At 51.0% G+C, this 21,791-nt stretch overlaps 1 protein-coding gene across 2 annotated transcripts; it reads left to right on the top strand.

The window, feature by feature from the left end:
- The first annotated feature begins 4,277 nt into the window (after positions 1-4,277).
- On the top strand, positions 4,278-21,474 carry DVL3 (dishevelled segment polarity protein 3). Of its 2 annotated transcripts, XM_047731786.1 has the most exons (16): positions 4,278-4,713; positions 10,094-10,163; positions 10,688-10,809; positions 10,931-11,040; positions 11,236-11,371; positions 11,562-11,655; positions 11,864-11,933; positions 12,576-12,715; positions 12,897-12,973; positions 13,087-13,154; positions 13,300-13,449; positions 14,214-14,345; positions 14,532-14,699; positions 17,680-17,895; positions 17,994-18,404; positions 19,255-21,474. In XM_047731786.1, the coding sequence occupies exons 1-16, from the start codon at positions 4,553-4,555 to the stop codon at positions 19,284-19,286; spliced, it is 2,157 nt and encodes a 718-aa protein (XP_047587742.1). In that variant the 5' UTR covers positions 4,278-4,552; the 3' UTR covers positions 19,287-21,474. The 2 variants fall into 2 exon arrangements, with proteins under 2 accessions (XP_047587742.1, XP_047587744.1); XM_047731788.1 differs by lacking the exon at positions 19,255-21,474 and having other exon boundaries at positions 17,994-18,549.
- The last annotated feature ends 317 nt before the right edge of the window (positions 21,475-21,791 follow it).

Below are 21,791 nucleotides of genomic sequence, written 5' to 3' on the forward strand. Positions count from 1 at the left end.
TTGTTAGTTAATAAGCCCTGTTTGTTGGGGCTGGCTTAGTGGAATGTGTGACTCTTGGTCTCGGGGTTGTGGGTTCAAGCCCCACTTTGGGTATAGAGATTACTTTTAAAAATAAAATCGTAGAAATAAAAACAAAAACCTGTATATGGATAGAGCTTCCAACCAGCTTTTTAGTATCTCGCTCTTAAATGTGAGTAGACTAATGGCCATCAAACATTTGAGGATACTTCCGGGGCGCCTGGGTGGCTCAGTGGGTTAAGCCTCTGCCTTCAGCTCAGGTCATGATCTCAGTTCTGGGATTGAGTCCTGCATCGGACTCTCTGCTCAGCAGGGAGCCTGCTTCCTCCTCTTTCTCTCTCTCTCTCTCTCTCTCTCTCTCTCTGCTTGCCTCTCTGCCTACTTGTGATCTTTCTCTGTCAAATAAATAAATAAAATCTTTAAAAAAAAAATTTGAGGATACTTCCAACGTGAAAGGTGGAGACCAAAATAAAACTGAAATCAAGGAAACAATGAGAAAGTAGGGAGGTTTTTGAAAACCTCAGGGCAGGAGGGAGCTATAATTCTTAAAATTCAAAGAGGGAAGATACTGTATGAAGAAAGTACTATGAAAAGGGAGAACTGGATAACAGGGTTTTTAGAAATTAAAAATAAGTAAATTATTTCCTACTGAGAACTGGAGGACTAGAGAGCTGAATAGGCTGGAAACTACATCCATCCTTAGGGAGTTGAATTTTGAATGTGAACATTTTACCTATCCAATTGGATAGGGGAAAGGTTGGAAATGTCAAGAAAATCTCGCAAAAAGGTGCAGTCATTTAAAAATAAAAGGGAACAGATGATAAAGGAGGAAAAAAATAAAAATCGATATGGAAGGTCTAACATCTAACAGGAGCTCTAAAAAGAACAGAAAAAAAAATGGTCCTGATGTTAAATAATTCAAGGAAGTATTATTGAATTTCTAGATGGAAAGGGCTCACCAGGTGCCTAGCATAGTAAATTAGTACCGAGATGTATCACCATGAAATTTCAGAACTCCGGGAAGCCTAAATGGTTCAGTCGGTTAAGGGTCTGCCTTGGACTCAGGTTATGATCTAAGGATCCTGGGCTGGAGTCCTGCACTCACTGGGCTCCTTGCTTGGCGGAGAGCCTGCTTCTCCCTCCACCTGCTGATCCCCCTGCTTATGCTCTCTCCCTCTGACAAATAAATAAATAAAATCTTTTTAAAAAATTTTCAGAACCCCAGGAATAAAGAGAACCTCCTGAAGACTTCCAGAGAGAGTAAAAACAAGTCACGTGCAAAGCCTTAGGAAAAACAGAGCTCAAATTGCTTAATAGCAACACTGGATGCTGGAAGACAATGTAGTGATAGCTTCAAAATTCTGAAGGAAAATTACTTTGAATCATATTTCCAGATTTGCAGGTTCTTGAAAGGGGTTTTATTTCCCATGCTTTCAAAGTAAGCCACAAAACAGTGTGCTTTACCAAAGCAAAGGAGTGAAATATCTAGGAAATGGGGATTCAACAGAGAGGAGAGATAAAGGGAACTCTGAGGATGATGCAGAGAGTTCCAGGATGACCTCTGTGCACAGGCTGAGACAGCCAACAGTGCAGACCAGAGCAAGAGAATGGAAGGCTCCAAGGGAGAAAATTGTTGGATTATCTAGTATATTTGACAAGGTAAACAAAATATGCATTGAGAAACTATTAGATTATATGGTAAGACTTAATGGTAGTTATACTATTTAAAAAAGCAAGTGCGGAGCGCCTGGGTGGCTCAGTGGGTTAAAGCCTCTGCTTTCGGCTCAGGTCATGGTCCCAGGGTCCTGGGATCTAGCCTCAAATCAAGCTCTCTGCTCAGTCCCCCTCTCTGCCTGCCTCTCTGCCTACTTGTGATCTCTCTGTCAAATAAATAAATAAAATATTTTTTTAAATAATTAAAATAAAAAAGCAGGGGCACCTGGGTGGCTCAGTGGGTTAGGCCGCTGCCTTCGGCTCAGGTCATGATCTCAGGGTCCTGGGATCGAGCCCCGCATCGGGCTCTCTGCTCAGCAGGGAGCCTGCTTCCTCCTCTCTCTCTGCCTGTCTCTCTGCCTGCTTGTGATCTCTCTCTGTCAAATAAATGAATAAAAAATTCTTAAAAAAAATAAAAAATAAAATAAAATAAAAAAGCAAATGCAAAAGTAAAGCAATGATTAATGCCAGGAGAAATGAAAAGTTGTAAAAAGGAAGCATTTACTCATGGGCAAAATGTCAATACTAAAAACTATATTGACTTCAAAAAGCATTATTTTACTACTTTAAGAGGTTATGGGGAGGTGGAAGAAAGATAAATCCATCATTCAAATTTGGAAATAAATATGCAATGTCCAGAATGCATAAATCAATAACTAGTATGAGGTTTAAAAATATGTATGTACTGAGGTGGGGTGGAAAATGAGACAGAAAACTGCTATTAAGAGCTTTCTTAATATGCACATATAGTTAATTTAGAAAAAGTAAAGAGATGGGTATGTACACAAGGTATGTGCAGGGGCTAGCAAATAGGTTGGTAAAAAGTAAAGTAAAAAATTTTGAAGTAAAAAATTTACCCAGGGTATAATGAAAAAAATAACTGTAGAGGTAGGTAGTTTCGATTATGGAGTTTTGAATATTGTACTAAGAATCTTTGGAAAGCACTGGGGAATGTGGAGAGATTTCTGAGCAGAAGAGGTACTTACTCTGAAAATGCTAATTTGGCAATAGTGTACAAAATTGGAGTGGGAGGAGCCCACGCTTGCTCCTGTGGCCTTAAAGAACCCATGTCTACCTCTCCAGCCTCATTCTATCACTATCACCATAGTCACAATGGCCTTCTTGTTCCTCAAATTGGGAGAATTTATTCCTGACTTGAGCCTTTATACCTGACTACACCCTCTGCCTGGAATGCTTTTCCCCCCACATCAGACCTTCTTCTAACTGCTGTTTTTTCCATTCTATGTCTTCACTCAAATGGAAGAGGCTTTCTCTAACACCCGTGGTTCTATTCTTCCTTTTACTATCACAACACTCCATTTTATCTACTTCATGGCATTTGTCCCTCTGAAGTTATTACAAGCTCTGTGCCTCCTTTCAGGTGAGTCCTGATTGAGGGCAGCTTTAACTGTTTTGTTTTCACTTTATCCCCTACATTTTGCCTTGCACCTTAGTGGGCACCCACTTATTAAATGGATTAAAAGCTAAGGGGTGAAGAGATCTATCAGGGACCCATTATACCTAATTCTGATTTGAGATTTATTGTCCCAGTCATGCACTCATTTTCATTCTTTTTTTTTTAATTTTTTTTTTAATTTATTTGACAGACAGAGATCACAAGTAGGCAGAGAGGAAGGCAGAGAGGAAGGAAAGCAGGCTCCCTGCTGAGCAGAGAGCCCGATGTGGGGCTCGATCCCAGTGACCTGAGCCGAAAGCAGAGGCTTTAACCCACTGAGCCACCCAGGCGCCCCACTCATTTTCATTCTTGCACTCATTCTCCATCAGTCCGTTTATTAAGCCACGGTTTTGCACCTAGATATTGTACTGAGGTTTTTGTTTTTTGTTTTGGTTTGGTTTGGTTTTCGTTTTTATTTATTTATTTTGAGAGAGTGGGAGAGAGCCAGAGCAGAGGGGAGGGGCAGAGGGAGAAGCAGACTCCCGGCTGAGTAGTGAGCCGGATGGAACTGGATTGCAGGACCCTAAGACGATGACTCCAGCGGAAGGCAGACGCTTAACCTACTGAGCCACCCAGGTGCCCAATACTGAGGTTTTAAGAAGGAATCAGAACTCGATTTCGTTCTGTCCTCAAGGAACTCGGTTTGGCAGACTCAGTGACAGCTGCTATGCTTTCCAACAGACCCTGAAAGGGCCACGGGAAGGTCACTTTCCTCCATCAATACCTGGTCAGAACCGCCCCCCCCCTCCCAACTCTGGGGGCCAGAGTGACCTCAGGCTGCCTAGGAACAGCATTTGGGTCCAGAGCCAGGGTTTGATGAGTCCGAGAACGCTGCCATCCTGGTGAGATCTGCCCTTCCCTGTCTGGAGAGCCTAGGTGACCGCCACCAAGCTCCCGGCAGGTCTGGGATCCGAGCGCAGGCGGCCAATCTCACCGCCCGGCGGGTGGGCGGGGTGTCCAAGGGGCCCGGTACAGGGCCCGGCCATCTGCCGCTAGGCCAGCGCAGCTCTGCTGCTGCCGGGGGCGGAGCTCGCGCCGGGGCTGGGCCGCGCCGGGGCGGGGCCGCGCCGGGGTCGGGGGAGGGGAGCGGGCCGAGCCGCCGCGCAGAGCCGGGAGGGCCGCGGCCACCGGAAGAGTCGCCGTCGCCAGCAGAGCCGGGAGAGTGGGGAGCGGAAGCGGCGGCGGCGGCGGCGGCAGGCGGCGCTGGGACCCGGGAGCGGCCGGAGAACAAGGGAGCTGGCGCTGCGGCCGGCCGCCGAGCTAGGCTGAGCCGCTGGGCCGCGCCGAGCGCCGTCGCCGCCCGAGAGGCCCGGCCCGGCCGCGGGAGCAGGCCGCGCGCGGGCCGCCGGGCCCGAGGCCGGAGCCATGGGCGAGACCAAGATCATCTACCACCTGGACGGGCAGGAGACGCCGTACCTTGTGAAGCTACCCCTGCCCGCCGAGCGCGTCACCTTGGCGGACTTTAAAGGCGTTCTGCAGCGACCCAGCTATAAGTTCTTCTTCAAGTCTATGGACGACGATTTCGGGTGAGGATGGCCCCTGCCTCACCTCCTGGGAACCCTGGCCCCTCCGGCTTCTCGGGGCCCACTCGGCCAGTTTGGACTCCCCTTGTTACACTGGCTTCTAGCCCTACTCTGGATTCCAGGGGGCGACTTGGGCATTTGGGGGCCCCCCTGGTTTTTCCAGAGGCTGGAGTTCAAGCCCCTTTAGGGACTTTACTTTTACCTCTTGTGGGGGACGTAGGCCCCCCTAGTTTAGGAGGACGTCTAACTCCCCCAAAGCAACCAGAGTTCCAAGCCCCCTTCACCTCCTCAGAGCCAGTGGCCTACATAGACAGACACACAGCCCCCCTCCACAAGATTCCAGAGCCAGAGCCCCCAACCTGCCGCCTGCCAAGGAAGCCACCTTTTTAGCAGAGACTTGGGGTGTTTGACACCCAACCTTTGCCCTCTCCATCTTTTCAGCTCCCAACTCAGAGCCATATTTGGAGTAATGCATCCAGGGGCTATACTGTAGGACTTTGAACTGGGGGGAGGGGGAGTGGGAGGGGGGCTCTAGGGCCAGGCTGCAAGCTGAGGCCAGCAAACCTAATGTTTATTTAGCTGTCTCCCCTTCCTTGTGGGGTGTTTAGGATGTTGTCAAGGAATCGGAGTGCCTGACCCCTGAGAAGTGCCCCCTGGCCTAGGTGCTGATTTCCCTTCAGAACTGGGGCCTTTTCCCTCCAGATGGTAGCCAAGGTGGAGACCTTGGGAAGGGCCTCAGAGCCTGGATGGGAGGGCCAGGAAGCTCTCTTGGTGTTCTTCATCTTCCTCTCCCTGGCGGGGTCTTCTCCATCCAGCTGTAGGGCTTTGGACAGGCGGAGTTTGGAAGCAGTGACTTCCCCTTTAAGAAGGGATGGAATGTTGGAGCCTGAAGGTTCTGTAGCAGCTGGCCTGGGAGGGGGAGCCTGGCCCATTCCCTCACCACCCCCCCAACACCCAAGGGACTGGGGGAGGGGGAGGCCCCCAGACTTGCCAGCCCCACACTAACTGGGCACTGGGCCTGGAGGCCTGTGGGGAAGGCCTTCCCGGGCCCTCCAGGCCTAAAGGCTGTCTTTCCAGCCCCATCCTGAGGCCTGCACTGCTCTTTGGAGCTGAGGCCCCAGAGCTGAGTGAAGGGAGACATTCTCCTTCCTGGTGTTTATCAGTCTGGCTTCTCTTCTGAGACCCCTGCCCTTTTGGCCCTGGGAGGCAAGCACCTTCTCTCCTCTTCTGCCTAATATGTTTTGCTGTCACCTTTCCCCACGGAACTCAGGGTTTGATGAGCCCATGAGCTCCTATGTGTGAGAGTGCTTTGTACAGTGGGAAGTGCTGTGCAGCTCCTGACCACTCTGGGTTCTGTTGCTGTTCCTACCCTGGGGTGGGTACTCCTGATGTAGTAATGATTGTCTGGCTTCAGTCCAGAGGCAGACACCCCTGACTGGAAGATTCTAAAGGAGGATTGATCTGCAAGGGGTGAGAGTGAGGGGACAGATGTCTTGGTGTGGTAAGAGAAAAATAGAGTTGGAAGAGACCAAGATGCCCCCTCAGGATATGGGATAGGGCAAATCCTCTAGAGCCCAGCGTGCTGGAGCCACCCTGGGACTGGATGCCTTGGGGGACTAGGATAGGTATGTGTCTCCACATAATCAACTCACCCCTGAACCCAATGGGCTTAGCCCCCTGTTGTAAACCTAGACCCCTCTGGGCTGCCTCCCACTCCCCCCCCCCGGGCTGCGCTCAAGCCAGGCCTAACTGCAGCCTTAGGAGGGTCCCCATTTCATCTGCTCACTGTTGACTTGATATTGTTCTTTAAATCCACTGTCCGTTCACTCACTCTTTCTTAGCTTGACCCAATCAGTATGAAGTCACAGGTCTGAATTTCTATTTGTATTTCTTTCTAAAATATGTTAAAAATAAAATACTTCACTATTGAATTAAACATTCATTCAGGTGCGCCTGAAGTGATCTTGCGTACATTGGTGGTACTTGAACCGTCCTTGGCAAAGTATCCTAGTAGACTGTGTTAACAGGGTTGAGAACAAAGCCAAAGGAGGAGATTCATTTTGTTTTTATTCCCAGGATTATTAAGCAGGAGAGGGCTAGGGCTGTCTCGTCACAGAGAACTAGTAGCTGAGAAGTTTATATCTTTTATTTATTTAACAGACTCTTCTTATGATGCTTCAGTGTGCATGCACTGATCTAAATGCTTTTCAAATCTTTACTCATGCAGTCATCTTAACAGCCCTATGAAATAAGTAGTAATATCCCCAGTTTATAGAGGAAGAAACTAGAGCGCAGAGAAAAAGTAAGTAACTTCCCCAAGGCCGCACAACAAGTAAGTGGCAGAGCTTGATTCTGCATCAGAAATCTGGCTCCAAAGTCTAAGGCCTTAATCACACAATTGTAGGTGTTACTATTATCGTCACCATTGCACAGATACGTCCTCTCTGAAGGAGATGCTGAGCCTTGGCAAACTATTGAGGTGATAGGGCTTAGCCCCTTGAGAGCAGGATCAGGTAGAGGCCAGCGACCTCTGCTGACAGCTGGGAGAGTGGGTCAGAGGAGAAAGGCTGCTCTCCAAGCTCACCCTCTGAGGTTCCAGTTGGTGAAGCCGGAGGACTCCCCAACTCCCATCTGGTCTCCAGAAGTATTTGTCAAGCTAAGGTAGGCCAGACCCTCTTAAACTGCTGCAAAATGGAAGAAGAATAAACATTTTCAGCACTGAGGGAGATGGGGGATGGCAGCTAGAGTGGCCTTGAGGTGGGCGGGAGCAACTTGGGAAGTTGGGCTACCAACTGTGTTGTTCCTCGCTCTATGTCACATACTGCTGTGCCTCTGGGCCTTCTCCTCAGAGCACATTGCTCTTCCCTTGTCTTCCCCACGTGCATATTGCCCCATCCTCTGCATTGAGCTTTGAAAGTTATGGCACTTTATCCCATTTATCGTTACACCTACCCAGCTCCTAGCCAGGACCTGACACCTAAGAAATACTCAACAGATGTTTGTCCAGTGCACACATCTGCTGCTCTTATGGCTCTGACCACTTCCCACTTGCAATATACTTGCATGAACTATCCATTGGACCATAACCTCCAAGGACAAGGCAGGCTCCTGGTCTGATGCACCTTGAAGTTTATATAGTAGCAAGCACAGGATTTAAAACCTGCTGGGTTCTTAGCAAAGGCTTTTTAATTGAACAACGATGGACAATAAGTGATGTGCAGATTTGTTTGGTCCCTGCCCTTAGAAACTTACACCAAGTTGGAGAGAGAGTATGGAAACTGCTAAAAATTGGCACAGCTAATAGTTAGCTTTTATTGTAAGCCAAGATCATGCCAGGCATTCACAAGTCCCACTTACCAGGGTAAGACAAAGGTTTGGAAAAGTCAAGAAATTTCTCTAAGCTAGGAGAGCTAATATGTGGCAGAATTAGAACCCAGATTTGTTCAACTCTGCTTGGGGCGTGTGTGTGTGTGTGTGTGTGTGTGTGTGTGTGTGTGTGTGTGTGTGTGTGCTATGCAACCATGAGCCATTCATCTCCATGATGGGAGAGGGAGGCCTGTCTGAGGTCCCCCAAGAATGTTGCTGAAGATCAGCTGATTGTTATGAGTCAGCAGAGCCTTGGCGACCTGTCGGTGACCCCTAGAAAGAGAGGAAACATCTGTAGCATTGGAGCTGCGTGGTGGGGCCTGCTGGGGGTGGGGGTGGTGTGGTGGGGACTCAGCAGCAGTTTCCCACCACAGGGAGACCCTCTCCAGAGCAGGTCAGTCTCTGCCATGCGACCCACATACCCCATTTTCCTTTGGGCCCCAGGTCCCATATTGGACTGCAAGCTTAGGGTATCTTCTGGCCAGCCTGGCTGATGACTCTGAGCTATCTCCATGTCCCTTCTTTTCAGCATGTTCTATCCTTGGGCTTTCTGCCATCGTGGGCTTGACCAGAATGATTAGAGCTGTTTTCCCAGGGTCTTTGTGGGGTTGGAAATGGTGGAGGAACCAGAGCTAGATGGGAGGGAGAAGGGCAGGCTCGGTCTTTGAACTTTACTGTGAGTCCAAGAATGTGAGCAGCATAAGGAGCCAAGCACGTTCCCGGCTCTGGGCAGAAGCTGCTCCAAGAACAAGGAAGGACTAGGCTTCCCAGTCTCCTTTCTTGCTGTCTTCCCTCTCTGCTCACAACCCCAGGCGTGTGTCTTCCTCTTGCCCCTGATCACATCTTTCCAGCTCTGTACTCCTAGAGTGTTTGACACAGTCTGGGGTCCTCAAACTTTTCCATTCCTTTCCCTAGCCCCAAACTGTAATCGTGGTCTGACTTCTTGCCTTGATGTATCCCCCGAGCCAAACTACGTGCCTGTACACATCCCACCCCCTCCCTGCCCACATCACTGTTTCCTCCCCCAACTACCACCACCCATACGGGTCCACATCACCTGTCATTGTAAGAGAAAAAATGTGAAATACCATGGAAAGACCATAGGTTTTGCAATCAGGCAAGCTTGGGGTTGAATTCCAACTCTGACATCTTCTAGCTCTGTGACCTGGAACAAGCTACTGAATGTTTCTCCATTTCTGTACTCGTAAAATGAGGATCTTGTCCTCACAATGAGGGTGATGTGAAGATTATACATTCTAACTATAGGGAGATACGATGGTATAATAAGTAAGAATAAAGGCTAAAGAATCATGCTGACTAGGATTCAAATTCCAGTTTTTATTAGTGTGTGACTGTAAGTGAGTTTCTGAACCTACTGAGCCTTAGTTTTCCCATTTGTATCTATCTTAGCATTGCTGTGAGTAGTAAATGACCCAAGTAAAGTGCTTAGCTTAGTGCTTGGCCCATGATTCATGCTTAGTAAATGAGAGCAGTTGGTACTGTTAGCATAATGGCAGTGAGGGATGTTCATTAGACACCTTTTCCCCTTCTCTTTCCTAATTTGCTTAAACTCTTCATCCACGCCTCCCAGAAGAATATCAGGATTCCCAAGAAGGAAAAGACAGAAATAAGGGTGTGCTTTTTCCTAGTTTAGGTTCAGAGGAAAAGAGTAAGTTCAGCCCAGAAGAGCTATATTGGGACTGGATAACACACTCTTGGAATTCTAGGGAGTAGCCACATTTATGGGGGACAGCAATTTGTCAGGTGTAATTTGCAATCACCTGATAACTGAGAGGACACCCTAGGATGGCATCTGGCCTGGGCAGGGCTGGTGTCTTCCTGGTGGTGCTAAAGAGCGGTCCCTGGGGGACCCCCACTTCTGCTCCCATTTGAATACGCTTAGGCTGGTGACATGATTCCCAGTTTAGGGTGGATGGGCCCTTGAGTTAGGATTGTGAGGACCCTTCCATTTCCACCCTAGAAAGCTCACTCTGATACCCCCACCCTTTCCCTGCAGAGTGGTGAAGGAGGAGATCTCTGACGACAATGCCAAGCTGCCCTGCTTCAATGGCCGGGTGGTGTCTTGGGTAAGGAGCCCTCCTCAGCCCTCTTTCCTCCTGCATCCCTGCTGTGGACTAGACAGGAAAAGCATTGCTAAGATTATAGCTAGTGGTTTTATACTTCAATATCTGACTCTCCCCTGAGTTTTCCACCTGAATTGTTTCTCACCCCAGATTCTGTAGCCTTGGTGAAAGCTGTGGGTGGGGAGATGGAATGTGGGGAAGGGAGGGACAGAAACACTCATCAGAGACACAGATGTCTCCTATGCCCTTTGAGGCACTTTGCCACAGGTTCCAGCCAACCTCTGTCTGGGACCACTGACCCTTGTTCTCTGCCCCCATCCCACTTCAGTAGCTCTTGCCTTCCATCCTCCCCATCTGTGAGTAGTGAGTCCAGTCGTCATCCCAGCTGACCTTGCACAGTCCTGTCTCTCCTGCCTCCATATCCCCTGGTTCATTCTCCCCAAGTCTGCATGCCATGCCGGAAGCCAGCTATCTGCTGTTTCCCTGGTGCCCCTGTACCATACTACCACCCATTCTTTCCCCGTCAGCTGGTATCTGCTGAGGGCTCCCACCCAGAGCCAGCTCCCTTCTGTGCCGACAACCCATCAGAACTGCCACCGCCCATGGAGCGCACAGGAGGCATTGGGGACTCCCGGCCCCCATCCTTCCAGTGAGTGTGGCCTGAGAGTGGAGTGGGCCCATGGGGGAGGCCTGCATCAGCTCAGCCCAGGGCTAAGGGGAGGGAACCCCCAGCCTGCCCCCTCTCCCACCAAGTCCTCTCTTCTCCACAGCCCTCATGCTGGTGGAGGCAGCCAGGAGAACCTGGACAATGACACAGAGACGGACTCCTTGGTGTCTGCCCAGCGCGAACGGCCACGCAGGAGGGACGGTCCAGAGCACAGTGCGTCTTCCCTGAACAGACGCCTTTCCTCCCCATCCCTATGCCTTCCCTCATTGCTTCCATTCAGCTACCCACTTCTTTGCCCTTTCCTGAGCTCTGGGTATGCCTGACCCCAGTGCAGCCCCAAGCCCAGCCTTGTGCCTCCCTTCCCTGCTGCATGGGCACTGTGAACACAGCTACATCTGTTCCGTGCAGCAACCCGGCTAAATGGAACTGCAAAGGGGGAGCGGCGGCGAGAGCCAGGGGGTTATGATAGCTCATCCACCCTTATGAGCAGCGAGTTAGAGACCACCAGCTTCTTTGATTCGGATGAGGATGACTCTACTAGCAGGTGGGGCTTTGGTTTCATTGATACTATGGGGCAGGTGACCCCCGAGGAGCCCTGACCCCCACCTTCCTCCCCCCAGGATGGTGGGACCCTGGGAGGGCTGTGGGCTTTGCATAAGGGACTTGGGCCCTGCGGTGCCTCTTGTGGGGCAGGGCTGGGCCAGCCTGGTGGGGAACGACTGTGGGCCCCCCAGGTTCAGCAGTTCCACAGAGCAGAGCAGTGCCTCGCGCCTGATGAGAAGACATAAGCGGCGGCGGAGGAAGCAGAAGGTTTCGCGGATTGAACGGGTACGGGACTTGAGAGGCCAGGGTTGGGTGGGGGCAGACTGAGCCCTGTGCAGGCAGATCCAGGCTGTGTGCTTCCTTAGACCCCCTTCTTTTGGGCCAGTGTTTGAGCCTTAGAGGGGAGGGGAGGCCGAGGGCTGAGAAGGAGCTAGGTGGGAGCAGTGAGTTCTTGCCACCCCTGCATGCTGCTCAGTGCCTCTGTCTATTTCAGTCCTCATCCTTTAGCAGCATCACGGACTCCACCATGTCACTCAACATCATCACTGTCACTCTCAACATGGGTGAGTCTGGTGAAACAATACTCTTGAGGGCCTACCTACTGTATGCCAGATACTGGGCAGACTTGAGGAGTTCAGAGAGGTACAAGATATGTTCCCTGCCCCCGAGGAGCATTCTCTCATAAACATAAACTGGTACATCAACTGACCATTTCAGTAGCTCACTATCAGGGCTATGACAGAGGTAAGCACAGAGAGCTGTGGAAATAGAGGATGGCATCAGGGAAGGCTTCCTGGAGGAAGTAATTCCTGATTCCTATCCCCCTTCCCTTTTTCAGCCATTGCTTTTTCACTCTCTGATTTCTGCCCTAGGTGCTGTCTTTAGGAGATAGCTTAATGTAGTAAAAAGAGCCCCAACCTTAGAATTTAAGTCTGAGTTGAATCCTGGCTTTGCAACTTAATGGCTTAGAAAAGTCATTGAGGTTCTCCGAACCTCAGTTGCCTGCTTTGTAAAATGGGACTAAGAGGCCCTGTGGCAGAGCTGGCAAAGGCTAAATGGAAGTATGCGTGACCATACTGAGCACAGGGCCTGATTCAGGTTCACTGAAACGTTAGTTCCCATCCCTTTCCACCCTTTTCTAATAAGGGACTCAGAATTTGGGCAGGAACCTTATTCCCCTCTTAAGGTTGTGTCACTCTCTATAGAAAAGTACAATTTTCTGGGCATCTCCATTGTGGGCCAGAGCAACGAGCGCGGTGACGGAGGCATCTACATTGGCTCCATCATGAAGGGTGGGGCTGTGGCTGCGGACGGACGCATCGAGCCAGGAGATATGCTGTTACAGGTACCGCTGCCCTCGGAGGTGGTGCTGGGGTTGGGGCGTAGGGGGATAATCCCCATCCCTGTACCGGCTCATTTAGAGACCACTGCTTGGTAGGGGGAAGACCTCCTGATCCATTAAGCTCAGCTTCCCTACCCATCTCCCCAGCCCAGCTGCTTATCCCACTTCTGACCCTCTCTCCCAGGTAAACGAGATCAACTTTGAAAACATGAGCAATGACGACGCAGTCAGGGTCCTGCGGGAGATTGTGCACAAACCGGGGTATGGATGGGACGGGACATGGGAAGGAGGGAGCAGGCACTTCTGGCCGTCAGGCAGGGGGCTTATCTGGACTCCATGCATCCAGCCCTCACTAGGAGCCCCCTTGCTTTCAGGCCCATCACCCTGACTGTAGCCAAGTGCTGGGACCCAAGTCCACGTGGTTGCTTCACACTGCCCAGGAGTAAGTGGTTGGGGGACTCGGCCCTAAAGCTGGTGCTTGGTACACGTGAACCCTGTCTCTCCATACTTCTCTGTTCCCCTGAACCCTCATACCTTCCCTGTGGGGCCTGGCAGTGGGCAGCCCCTGACTCTTCTCCTCCCTGCAGGCGAGCCCATCCGGCCCATTGACCCTGCAGCCTGGGTCTCCCACACTGCAGCCATGACCGGCACCTTCCCTGCCTATGGCATGAGCCCCTCCCTGAGCACCATCACCTCCACCAGCTCTTCCATCACCAGCTCCATCCCTGACACAGAGCGTGAGTGTCCAGCCCTGCCCCCTAGGCCCAGCAGGCAGGGCCGGGTGGGAGGGACTGATGAAGGCCCACATGGAGACTCTTGCTTCAAAGTCAGAGGGGGCTGGAGAGGGGGCTGAGTTCATTCCAGCTACCTCACACTGCAGCTTCCCTCAGTGGACACCCGACCCTCACTAAACAGTGTTTGCCTCTGAGCCTGTATTGAGCACCCTGTGAGCCTCAGTTTCCTCTAGTAAAATGGGACTAATGATATGCACTCTACTGGGTTCCGGGGCGAGGGAGGGAGGGTTTAATGAGAGGATATAAGTGAGGCCCCCATCCCAGGATGTGGCATGAAGTAAGCACTCAGTAAATGACTGCCATTTTTACTGTAACACACATGTTATACACTATGCTAAGCACCTTCATTTATATTATTTAATTCTCTCTTCAAATATCCTTGCAAAATATGGGGCACCTGGGTAGCACAGCTGGTTAAGCATTGGACTTTTGATCTCAGCTCAGGTCTTGATCTCAGAGTTGTGAGCACAAGTCCTGTGTTCAAGGCTCCACAATGGGCATGGAGCCTACTTTAAAAAAAAAAAAAATCCTTGCAAAATAAATATTAAAGTCCCTATTTTTACAGAGGAGGAAATTAAGTGTCCTACAAGTCAGTAATGTGCCCACCATTGGTCCGTAGTCATTAGATGGTAGAGCTGCAGAGCAGACTCCTCTCTACCTAACTCTGTAGCCTCTTTCTGCCTCACCATTCTGCTTCCCAACCCCAGGCCTAGATGACTTCCACCTGTCCATCCACAGTGACATGGCCGCCATTGTCAAAGCCATGGCCTCCCCTGAATCTGGGCTGGAGGTCCGTGACCGCATGTGGCTCAAGATTACCATCCCCAACGCTTTCATCGGTGAGAGGGCTGCATGGTGGGATGAAGGACGGGATGGGGAGTGATGGGGCAGGGCAGGCTGGGGGCTGAAGATCTCCCTTGGGCCACTCCCTTGAGCTGGAACCAGCCTCAGCCTTGTGGCTTCTGGGAGGTCAGAGGAGCCCAAGTCAGGTGGGCCTCCCAGTCAAGTGGTGGCCTTGCCCCCAGGCTCGGATGTGGTGGACTGGCTATACCACAACGTAGAAGGCTTCACGGACCGGAGAGAGGCTCGAAAGTATGCCAGCAACCTGCTAAAAGCCGGCTTCATCCGCCACACTGTCAACAAGATCACCTTCTCTGAGCAGTGCTACTATATCTTCGGTGACCTCTGTGGCAGTACGTGCCTCCCCCACCTCCTTGCTCTGTCCTGGCTGGGAGTGGGGAGGTGCACAAGGATGTGGCAGCAGACCCCAGGGAGCCCCCATGAGGCATGAGCAGGCAGCCAGGCTGGGGGCCCAGCTTGAGGCCTGACACAGGCCTCCCTCTCTAGTAGAAGCAGAGCCCATTCAGGCCTTTTCACCTGCTCTGCATCCCCATCTTGGGGCTGGCATTTTCTAAGTGCCTCCTCTGTTTCTGGCCTATGCTGGTTGTTTCTGAGCATCATCTCACCCTCACTCAGTTCTCATAACCCCCGCCTCCTCACCTTCGGGAAGATGGATCACCGTCCCTATTTCAGCCGAGGAAACTGAGACTTAAAGAAGTTAAATAGTCCACCCATTCTCACAGCCAGATGCAGAGGAGTTAGGCCTTGGGTCCAGGTCTTTCTGGCTCCAGAGTCCTTTTTCTTGCTATCATCTGGAGCTGCCTAGGTATGTGGTGTTGCAGAAACATTGCCTTAGCCAGGTCAAACAAAGATCCTACCATTGGCCCCTAAGTCACCTTCCCAGCACCAAGCAGGTTCCACCAAGGCAGGACCTGGGGCTAGCCTGAGGCCCCAAGTCCCTAGCCTCCTCAGACCCTTGAGGATGGGCTGTCTTGGGATGAAACTGAAAATAAACTGTCAGGGCCAGCTTAGGACTCTGCAAGCTGCCCCGAACATTCTGGACTTGGTCCTGAGAGAGTGCAAAGCCAGTGAGGGCTTTTAAGGAGGAAAGGTCTTCAGGGAACCCCCCTTCTCCTCCTGAGCATGTAGACAGCCCTTGGGAAGAAAGGGGAGTCCTCAAAACAGGACAGTATTGCTCAGGGCTCAGAAGCCCCCTCCCAGCATCCGCCTCTGCCTCAGGGAGCCTTTTATCTGCCCAGAGATGCTTGCTGGCTGGAGTCCAAAAACTGACTTAAAATGTTTCACGTGAGGTTCTAAGACTAGAAAGGCTGTTGCTGCAAAGCACAAGTTCATGATGGAGGGTGATGGGTGCATAGGGTTTTGGAGTTGGACAGTTCTGAGTTCAAATCCCAGTTCCACCCTCTCTATGTGAACATGGTAAGTGACAACCTCTCATTGCCTCAATTTCTTGATCTGTAAGTTGGAGGCAACAGTAGAACCTATCAGAGCTGTTTGGAGGTTAAAACAGCATGTATAATGCTTTTAGTACCATGTTTGGTTCACAGTAAGTGCTCTAAAAAAGTTCTCCATTATTCATAAATTTAATTGATTCTAAGGTGAATATTTCTTTCACATTTCAATATCTCTGAAATTGGGGTGCATCTTATAATCAATGGCTTCTTAGACACGATCCTGTGTGGTTACTATTGTTATCATTAGCAGAAATCAGCCCTGGCTCTGAACCTCCAGGGACCCTTAAAGCTTCTCAAGGTAGCTGTGGTTTTTGCTCAAGAGATGTTCTATCCCTGGGGCCTCCTGGGGCCTTATCCATGGGCCAAGGCCCCTCAGAGGCCCAGCTCAGGGATATGTTGACAGGTCTTTTTCTTCTCACTGGCCAAGGTCTCCTCAGCCTCCTCAGCAGGAAAGAATCGGGGACCTGGGATCCCCAGAAGCCTCTAGTCATTCCCCTCAGGACAGCAGCCTGGAGGTTGAAACAGTCACCAGTCCTTGGGGCATGAGCCATGGCCAGCCCCTGCTCCTCACCATCACCATCCCCCATGCTAGCTGCAGGCCTTGGCAGTCTGATGGCTTAACTGGTAGACTCCACAGACTGCCTCAGCCCTCTCACATCCCCTCTCCTGACCTCTTCTCTCCTGGAAACTTGAGCTGACTTACAAAGGGCTCCATCTGTATCCAACAGCTGGCTGGTAGGGCAATTCCAGCTCTCTCAGAGCTCTGGGACCTGGTATGATGAGGTGTGAGCAAGGGGTGTCCCAGGTAGGTCATCACTTCTGGTGGCCCCTTGTATTCCTTTTCAAGTAGTTCCAACATTGGTGTGGGCAGTCTTGGCCTTAAGGAGTGCACGATTTCTTGGGGGAACCAGAGTCGTGAAACAAGTATTGTTAATACTGTGAAGAATGAGGCCTGGCTGGGAATGGGGTGGAGGGCACAGAGGAGGCACCTAAGTGGTTCTCTTTCTGAGGCCTTTCCACCGTACCCAACAGCACCAGAAAATCCATTCGGGCCAAGTCCCTTCTGTACGGGGGTGCTCTGAAAGGCCTATGTTTGTCCTGGCCTATAATGGGTACTTTTTTTAGTCCTAGGTGAAGGGAGAGGGCAAAGTTTCACCTAAGTTTCCCCCAGCTGCTCCCTACTCTTTATTAATGACTCATCTGGAAAGGTAAGAAGAAAATAAGTAACTCCTAGCTTCTGCTCTGGCCACAGTTTGGATTGCCCTCAAGCAGGTCATTTAACCTCTCTGGACTTCACTTTCCTCATCTGGAAAAAATGTGACTGATGCCCTCTTCACAGGCTGGTGGTAACATCTGCATGAGGTGAAGGGCTTTGATCATGCCTAATGACTTGCAGGTTTGCAGTACCTGTCTGCTAGTTCAGCTGCCCGCACTCCCCTAAGTGAACAGAGAACGTTGCCTGTTTAAGTCTTCTGCTACTTCTTCCATTTTACTAAGGAAGGAGGAGAAACTGTCAGACCCCTGGAAGGGGGCCTCCCTGGGAATGGGAGTTGGGTGTCAGGATTGGGCATTGAGCATCTGAAGTGGGGGCTTAGGGCCTTCCTGAGGAGGGTTTCCCTTGGTGCTGTGTCTACAAGGGTCTCCCTCTCCACCATCTCAGATGGGTGGTGGAGGGGGTCTGAAGAAGTAAGAGATCTCTGACCTGTGCCTCCTCTCATTTTGGGGATAAACTACCACAGGTGTTAGGTGTCGTCATAAATGTGCCCAACCCAACCTAGAGTGGGGACCTCTGTCTCCTGACCTAGGGGTGTGGGGGCGTGGGATAGACCCAGCTCATCTGGCCCTCTCCTCCCCTCCACAGACATGGCCAACTTGTCCCTCCATGATCACGACGGTTCCAGTGGTGCCTCTGACCAGGACACGCTGGCCCCTTTGCCACACCCAGGGGCCGCCCCTTGGCCCATGGCTTTCCCTTACCAGTACCCGCCACCCCCACACCCCTACAACCCGCACCCAGGCTTCCCAGAGCTGGGGTACAGCTATGGTGGGGGCAGCGCCAGCAGTCAGCACAGTGAAGGTAAGGCAGAAGCAGCGATGGTGGGGGCACAGGAGAGCCCAGAGCCGCTTCTGCAAGCTCTGAGCATCCCCCACCCTGGGCCTGCCTGTCCCCTACAGGTAGCCGGAGCAGTGGCTCCAACCGTAGCGGCAGCGACCGGAGGAAGGAGAAGGACCCGAAGGCCGGAGACTCGAAGTCGGGAGGCAGCGGCAGCGAGTCGGACCACACAACCCGCAGCAGCCTGCGGGGGCCACGGGAAAGAGCGCCCAGCGAGCGCTCGGGGCCTGCTGCCAGCGAGCACAGCCACCGCAGCCACCACTCAATGGCCAGCAGCCTGCGCAGCCACCACACGCACCCGAGCTACGGTCCCCCTGGCGTGCCCCCTCTCTACGGTCCCCCCATGCTGATGATGCCCCCACCGCCCGCGGCCATGGGGCCCCCAGGAGCCCCTCCGGGCCGCGACCTGGCTTCTGTGCCCCCCGAACTGACAGCCAGCAGACAGTCCTTCCGCATGGCCATGGGAAACCCCAGTGAGTTCTTTGTGGATGTGATGTGAACAGGGCCCCTCCCCCACGTCGATCCCGCTCCCCCCGGCAGCTGCGTCCCTCTCTCCATCCGTCCTTCTTTTTTACTTTGTCTGGTACCTGAAAGGGAAATAAATTGAACTAAATTCAGGCGCGCTAACTGCTCGCTGGGCGCAGTGAGGGCGGGGTGCACCCACCGGTCGCCACTGCGGCCCCTAACCTGCCACCAGCCCCAGCTTGTCCCCCTGCCTACTAACTGCTGCATAGGCCTTCCCAGGATGCTTCATGTCCCTGAGCCCCGACTTGCTGGTGCTGCTCCTTATTTCCGACACACACTTCAGGAGTTGACCCCAGCAGACCCCTTTTGGGCCTGCTTGTCCCTTCATCCTCACTTTCCCCCCCTCAGCAACCTTGCACCATTCATTCCGCTTCATCAGCCCTCCATTAACTGCATCCCTTCGAGCATGTGTGCCAATTTCCTAACTTTCCCCCTCACAGTACTGACACCAAAAAATACTTGCTTCATCTACTCCTCCTCCTAACCACCCACCGCACCCCCCCAGGGCTGCCTCAGTACTATACCTTAGAGCCGTAGTCCCAGTAAGCATCCAAGCTATCCCAGCCTGTGCGGACCTTTACTGGAAGCCCAAGGGGCCCCCCTCAGTTGCCTGAGCTGCTGGTGGCTTCCAGGAAGCATATCCGCTCTACCCCTATACCTGCACCCCCATGCCCGCCCTGTGTGCTGGTTCCTTCAGACCCCTAACCCTACTAACCAGCAGGCTCATCTCACCTCTGGGCCTGAAACATTTCTTTTCTTTCTTTTTTCTTCCCTCAATTTTTCCTGGGCCTGGAGCAGCCAAGAATTTCGGGCTGTTTGACTTTCTGTGAGCCCCCAGCAAGGGGAGGCCCAGCCTCCGAGGAGACCAGGAACCCTGCTTCAGCAGCCCCTCAGGGCTTCCCAAGGATGTTCAGCTCCCACACCCCCACCTCAGCATGCTGAGTCATTAGGCTTTTGTGGAAGGCTTCAGCCTCTCACCCATGTATGAGAGACTCTGTTCCCCTTTCCAGAGGGTGCCCCGTTCCTCTCTCTCTCTCTTTCCCTCTCTCTCTCTTTCCCTCTCTCTCTCTTTCTCTCTCTCTCTCACAGACACACATACACATATGTGCCTATGTAAGTTCACTTAAGCCTCAAGGCTGGTCCCTACCCAGAGGGCTGGACCCTCTCTCCCAGGTTGTAGGGCTGGTTCCCTGACTTCCCTCTCCCCTTATACCCCTCAAGCCTCCCACACATGTCCCCATCATCTTTCTACCTGGATAAAGCTCGTGAATTGGTGCTCAGGTTAGGCTCAGCAGAGGACTCCGCAGGCAACTGGCAGGTGGTTCTCACCCTGACCCTCACCCCATACACCCTTCCCTGATTTCACAATCACAGAAAAAGGTTGGGCAAGGGACTTCTGGGACTCCTACTAAAGTGCCAGGTTTTATTTTTTACCTTATTCTCCAGTTGAAGCAAATCATGACTTTCTCTTTAAACCTCTTCTGTTAATTCTCCTGGCTCACCTAGCCATCCATATTTTTAGGACTGGGGTGTCAAGAGTAGGATTAAGTCTTAAGCTCCAGGCTTTGGGGCAAACTAGGGTAGGGACATTTTTGGCATTCATTCATTTAACCAATACTTCCTGGGGTTTTTGGCGACCAAGGGCTGTGTTAGAAGCATGACTCGGTCTTTCCTGCCTTCTAGGAGCTCTAGGTTTGCTCCCAATCCAGGCCATGGCTTTCTCTAGCCACCACTACAGGGCTGCCTCCCTACTTTTCCTTTTCTGACTCTGCCATGTTCAACTTCACTATCGCTCATGTTCAACTTCACTATTGCTCATGCCTTCAGTGTTGGTGCTCCCAGTGTTCCATCTTTGGTTCACTTCTCTCTTTCCTCTATGTTTACTTTTCAAATGATATCATCTATCCTGATGTCCTCAATTGTCCCTGATACGCCGCTGATTCTAAAACACATATCTCCAGCCACAATTTGCCTCCAAATCTGAGATCTGCATTATCACCCACTGGACATCAACATGGACATATCCATATGGACTCAACTCATTTCCCCCATCAAGTATGTTCCTGAATTCCGATCCTGGTGATCTTTATCACACTCTACATAGGCACACCAGCTAGGAACATGTATGGGCTTAGATTCCTACTCATATCTTACGAGTCAACATATCATTCCACTCCAAAAATCTTTCTTAAATATGGTCCTTCCTCTCCCCTCTGCCTCTACTCTAATTCACAGGAGCATAGGATTTGGAGTCAGGTTGTTCTGGGTTTGAATTCCAGCTCTACTACTTTTTGGTTTCATGATAAGAGAGTTATTTAATCTCTCTGAGCCTCAATTCCCTCATATGTAAAATGATGATAATAATACCTACCTCACAGGGTTGTTGTGAGGATTTAAATTAGATATTGTACGAAAAGTGCCTAGCACAGTGCCTGGCACAGAGTAGAATAGGTGCTCAATAAATGGTAGCTATTGTTATTATTATTATTATCATTATTATTATTATTATTTACTCTAAATTGGTAGGGTATTACTGAAGATAAAGCTTTTGGGAAGGTAGCAGTGAAGCTTTGAATGCTGGTTCAAGAATTAGAAATGCCACTATTCGATCACTCAATGGATTCACACTGTGATCACCATTTGAAGTAGAGCAGATCCTCATCCTGCCACACCCTGGCTTGTAGCAGGAGGATGCTGGGACAGTAGGGTTTGCAACCAGGTTTGCCTTTTTTTGCCCTTTCTCCCATGGTAGGCTCAGTAGCAGTGAAGGCAGCAGGGCATCTCTCCCTACAGAAAGAGCTAACAGATTTTCTTTAGGTCCTGCAAAAGTCAAGTAGGCCTTTCATGTCTGAGGGTTTGCTCTGTCTCTTCTTCTCAGCTTGGATGTGAAGATTAACTCTGTTCATCAGAGAGGGGATTTCAAATTCTGTATCCAGTTATATTAAACCTGCCAACAGTGGGCACCTGGGTGGCTCAGTCAGTTGAGCGTCTGCCTTCAGCTCAGATCATGATCCCAGGTTCCTGGGACTGAGTCCTGCTCAGTGGGGAGTCTGCTTCTCCCTCTACCCTTCCCTCCTGCTTATGCTTTCTCTCTCTCCCTCTCAATAAATAAGACCTTTAAAAAATAAATAAGAGTAAATAAATAAACTTGCCAACGGTTTTTAAAGCAACATATATGCTGTCACTAGAAGGCACACAGGTCCTGGGCTCCAGAAGTCACATACGTATAAATAGCTGGGATAGAACAGACATTCTTGAAAAGATTTGGCTAGTTTCTTACAAGTACTTGCCTCCTCACTCCCTGCCTTTTTACTTGGGTCTTGATCTCTGGGAAA

This window comes from Lutra lutra, chromosome 1, assembly GCF_902655055.1.
Source record: "Lutra lutra chromosome 1, mLutLut1.2, whole genome shotgun sequence".
Taxonomy (NCBI): domain Eukaryota; kingdom Metazoa; phylum Chordata; class Mammalia; order Carnivora; family Mustelidae; genus Lutra; species Lutra lutra.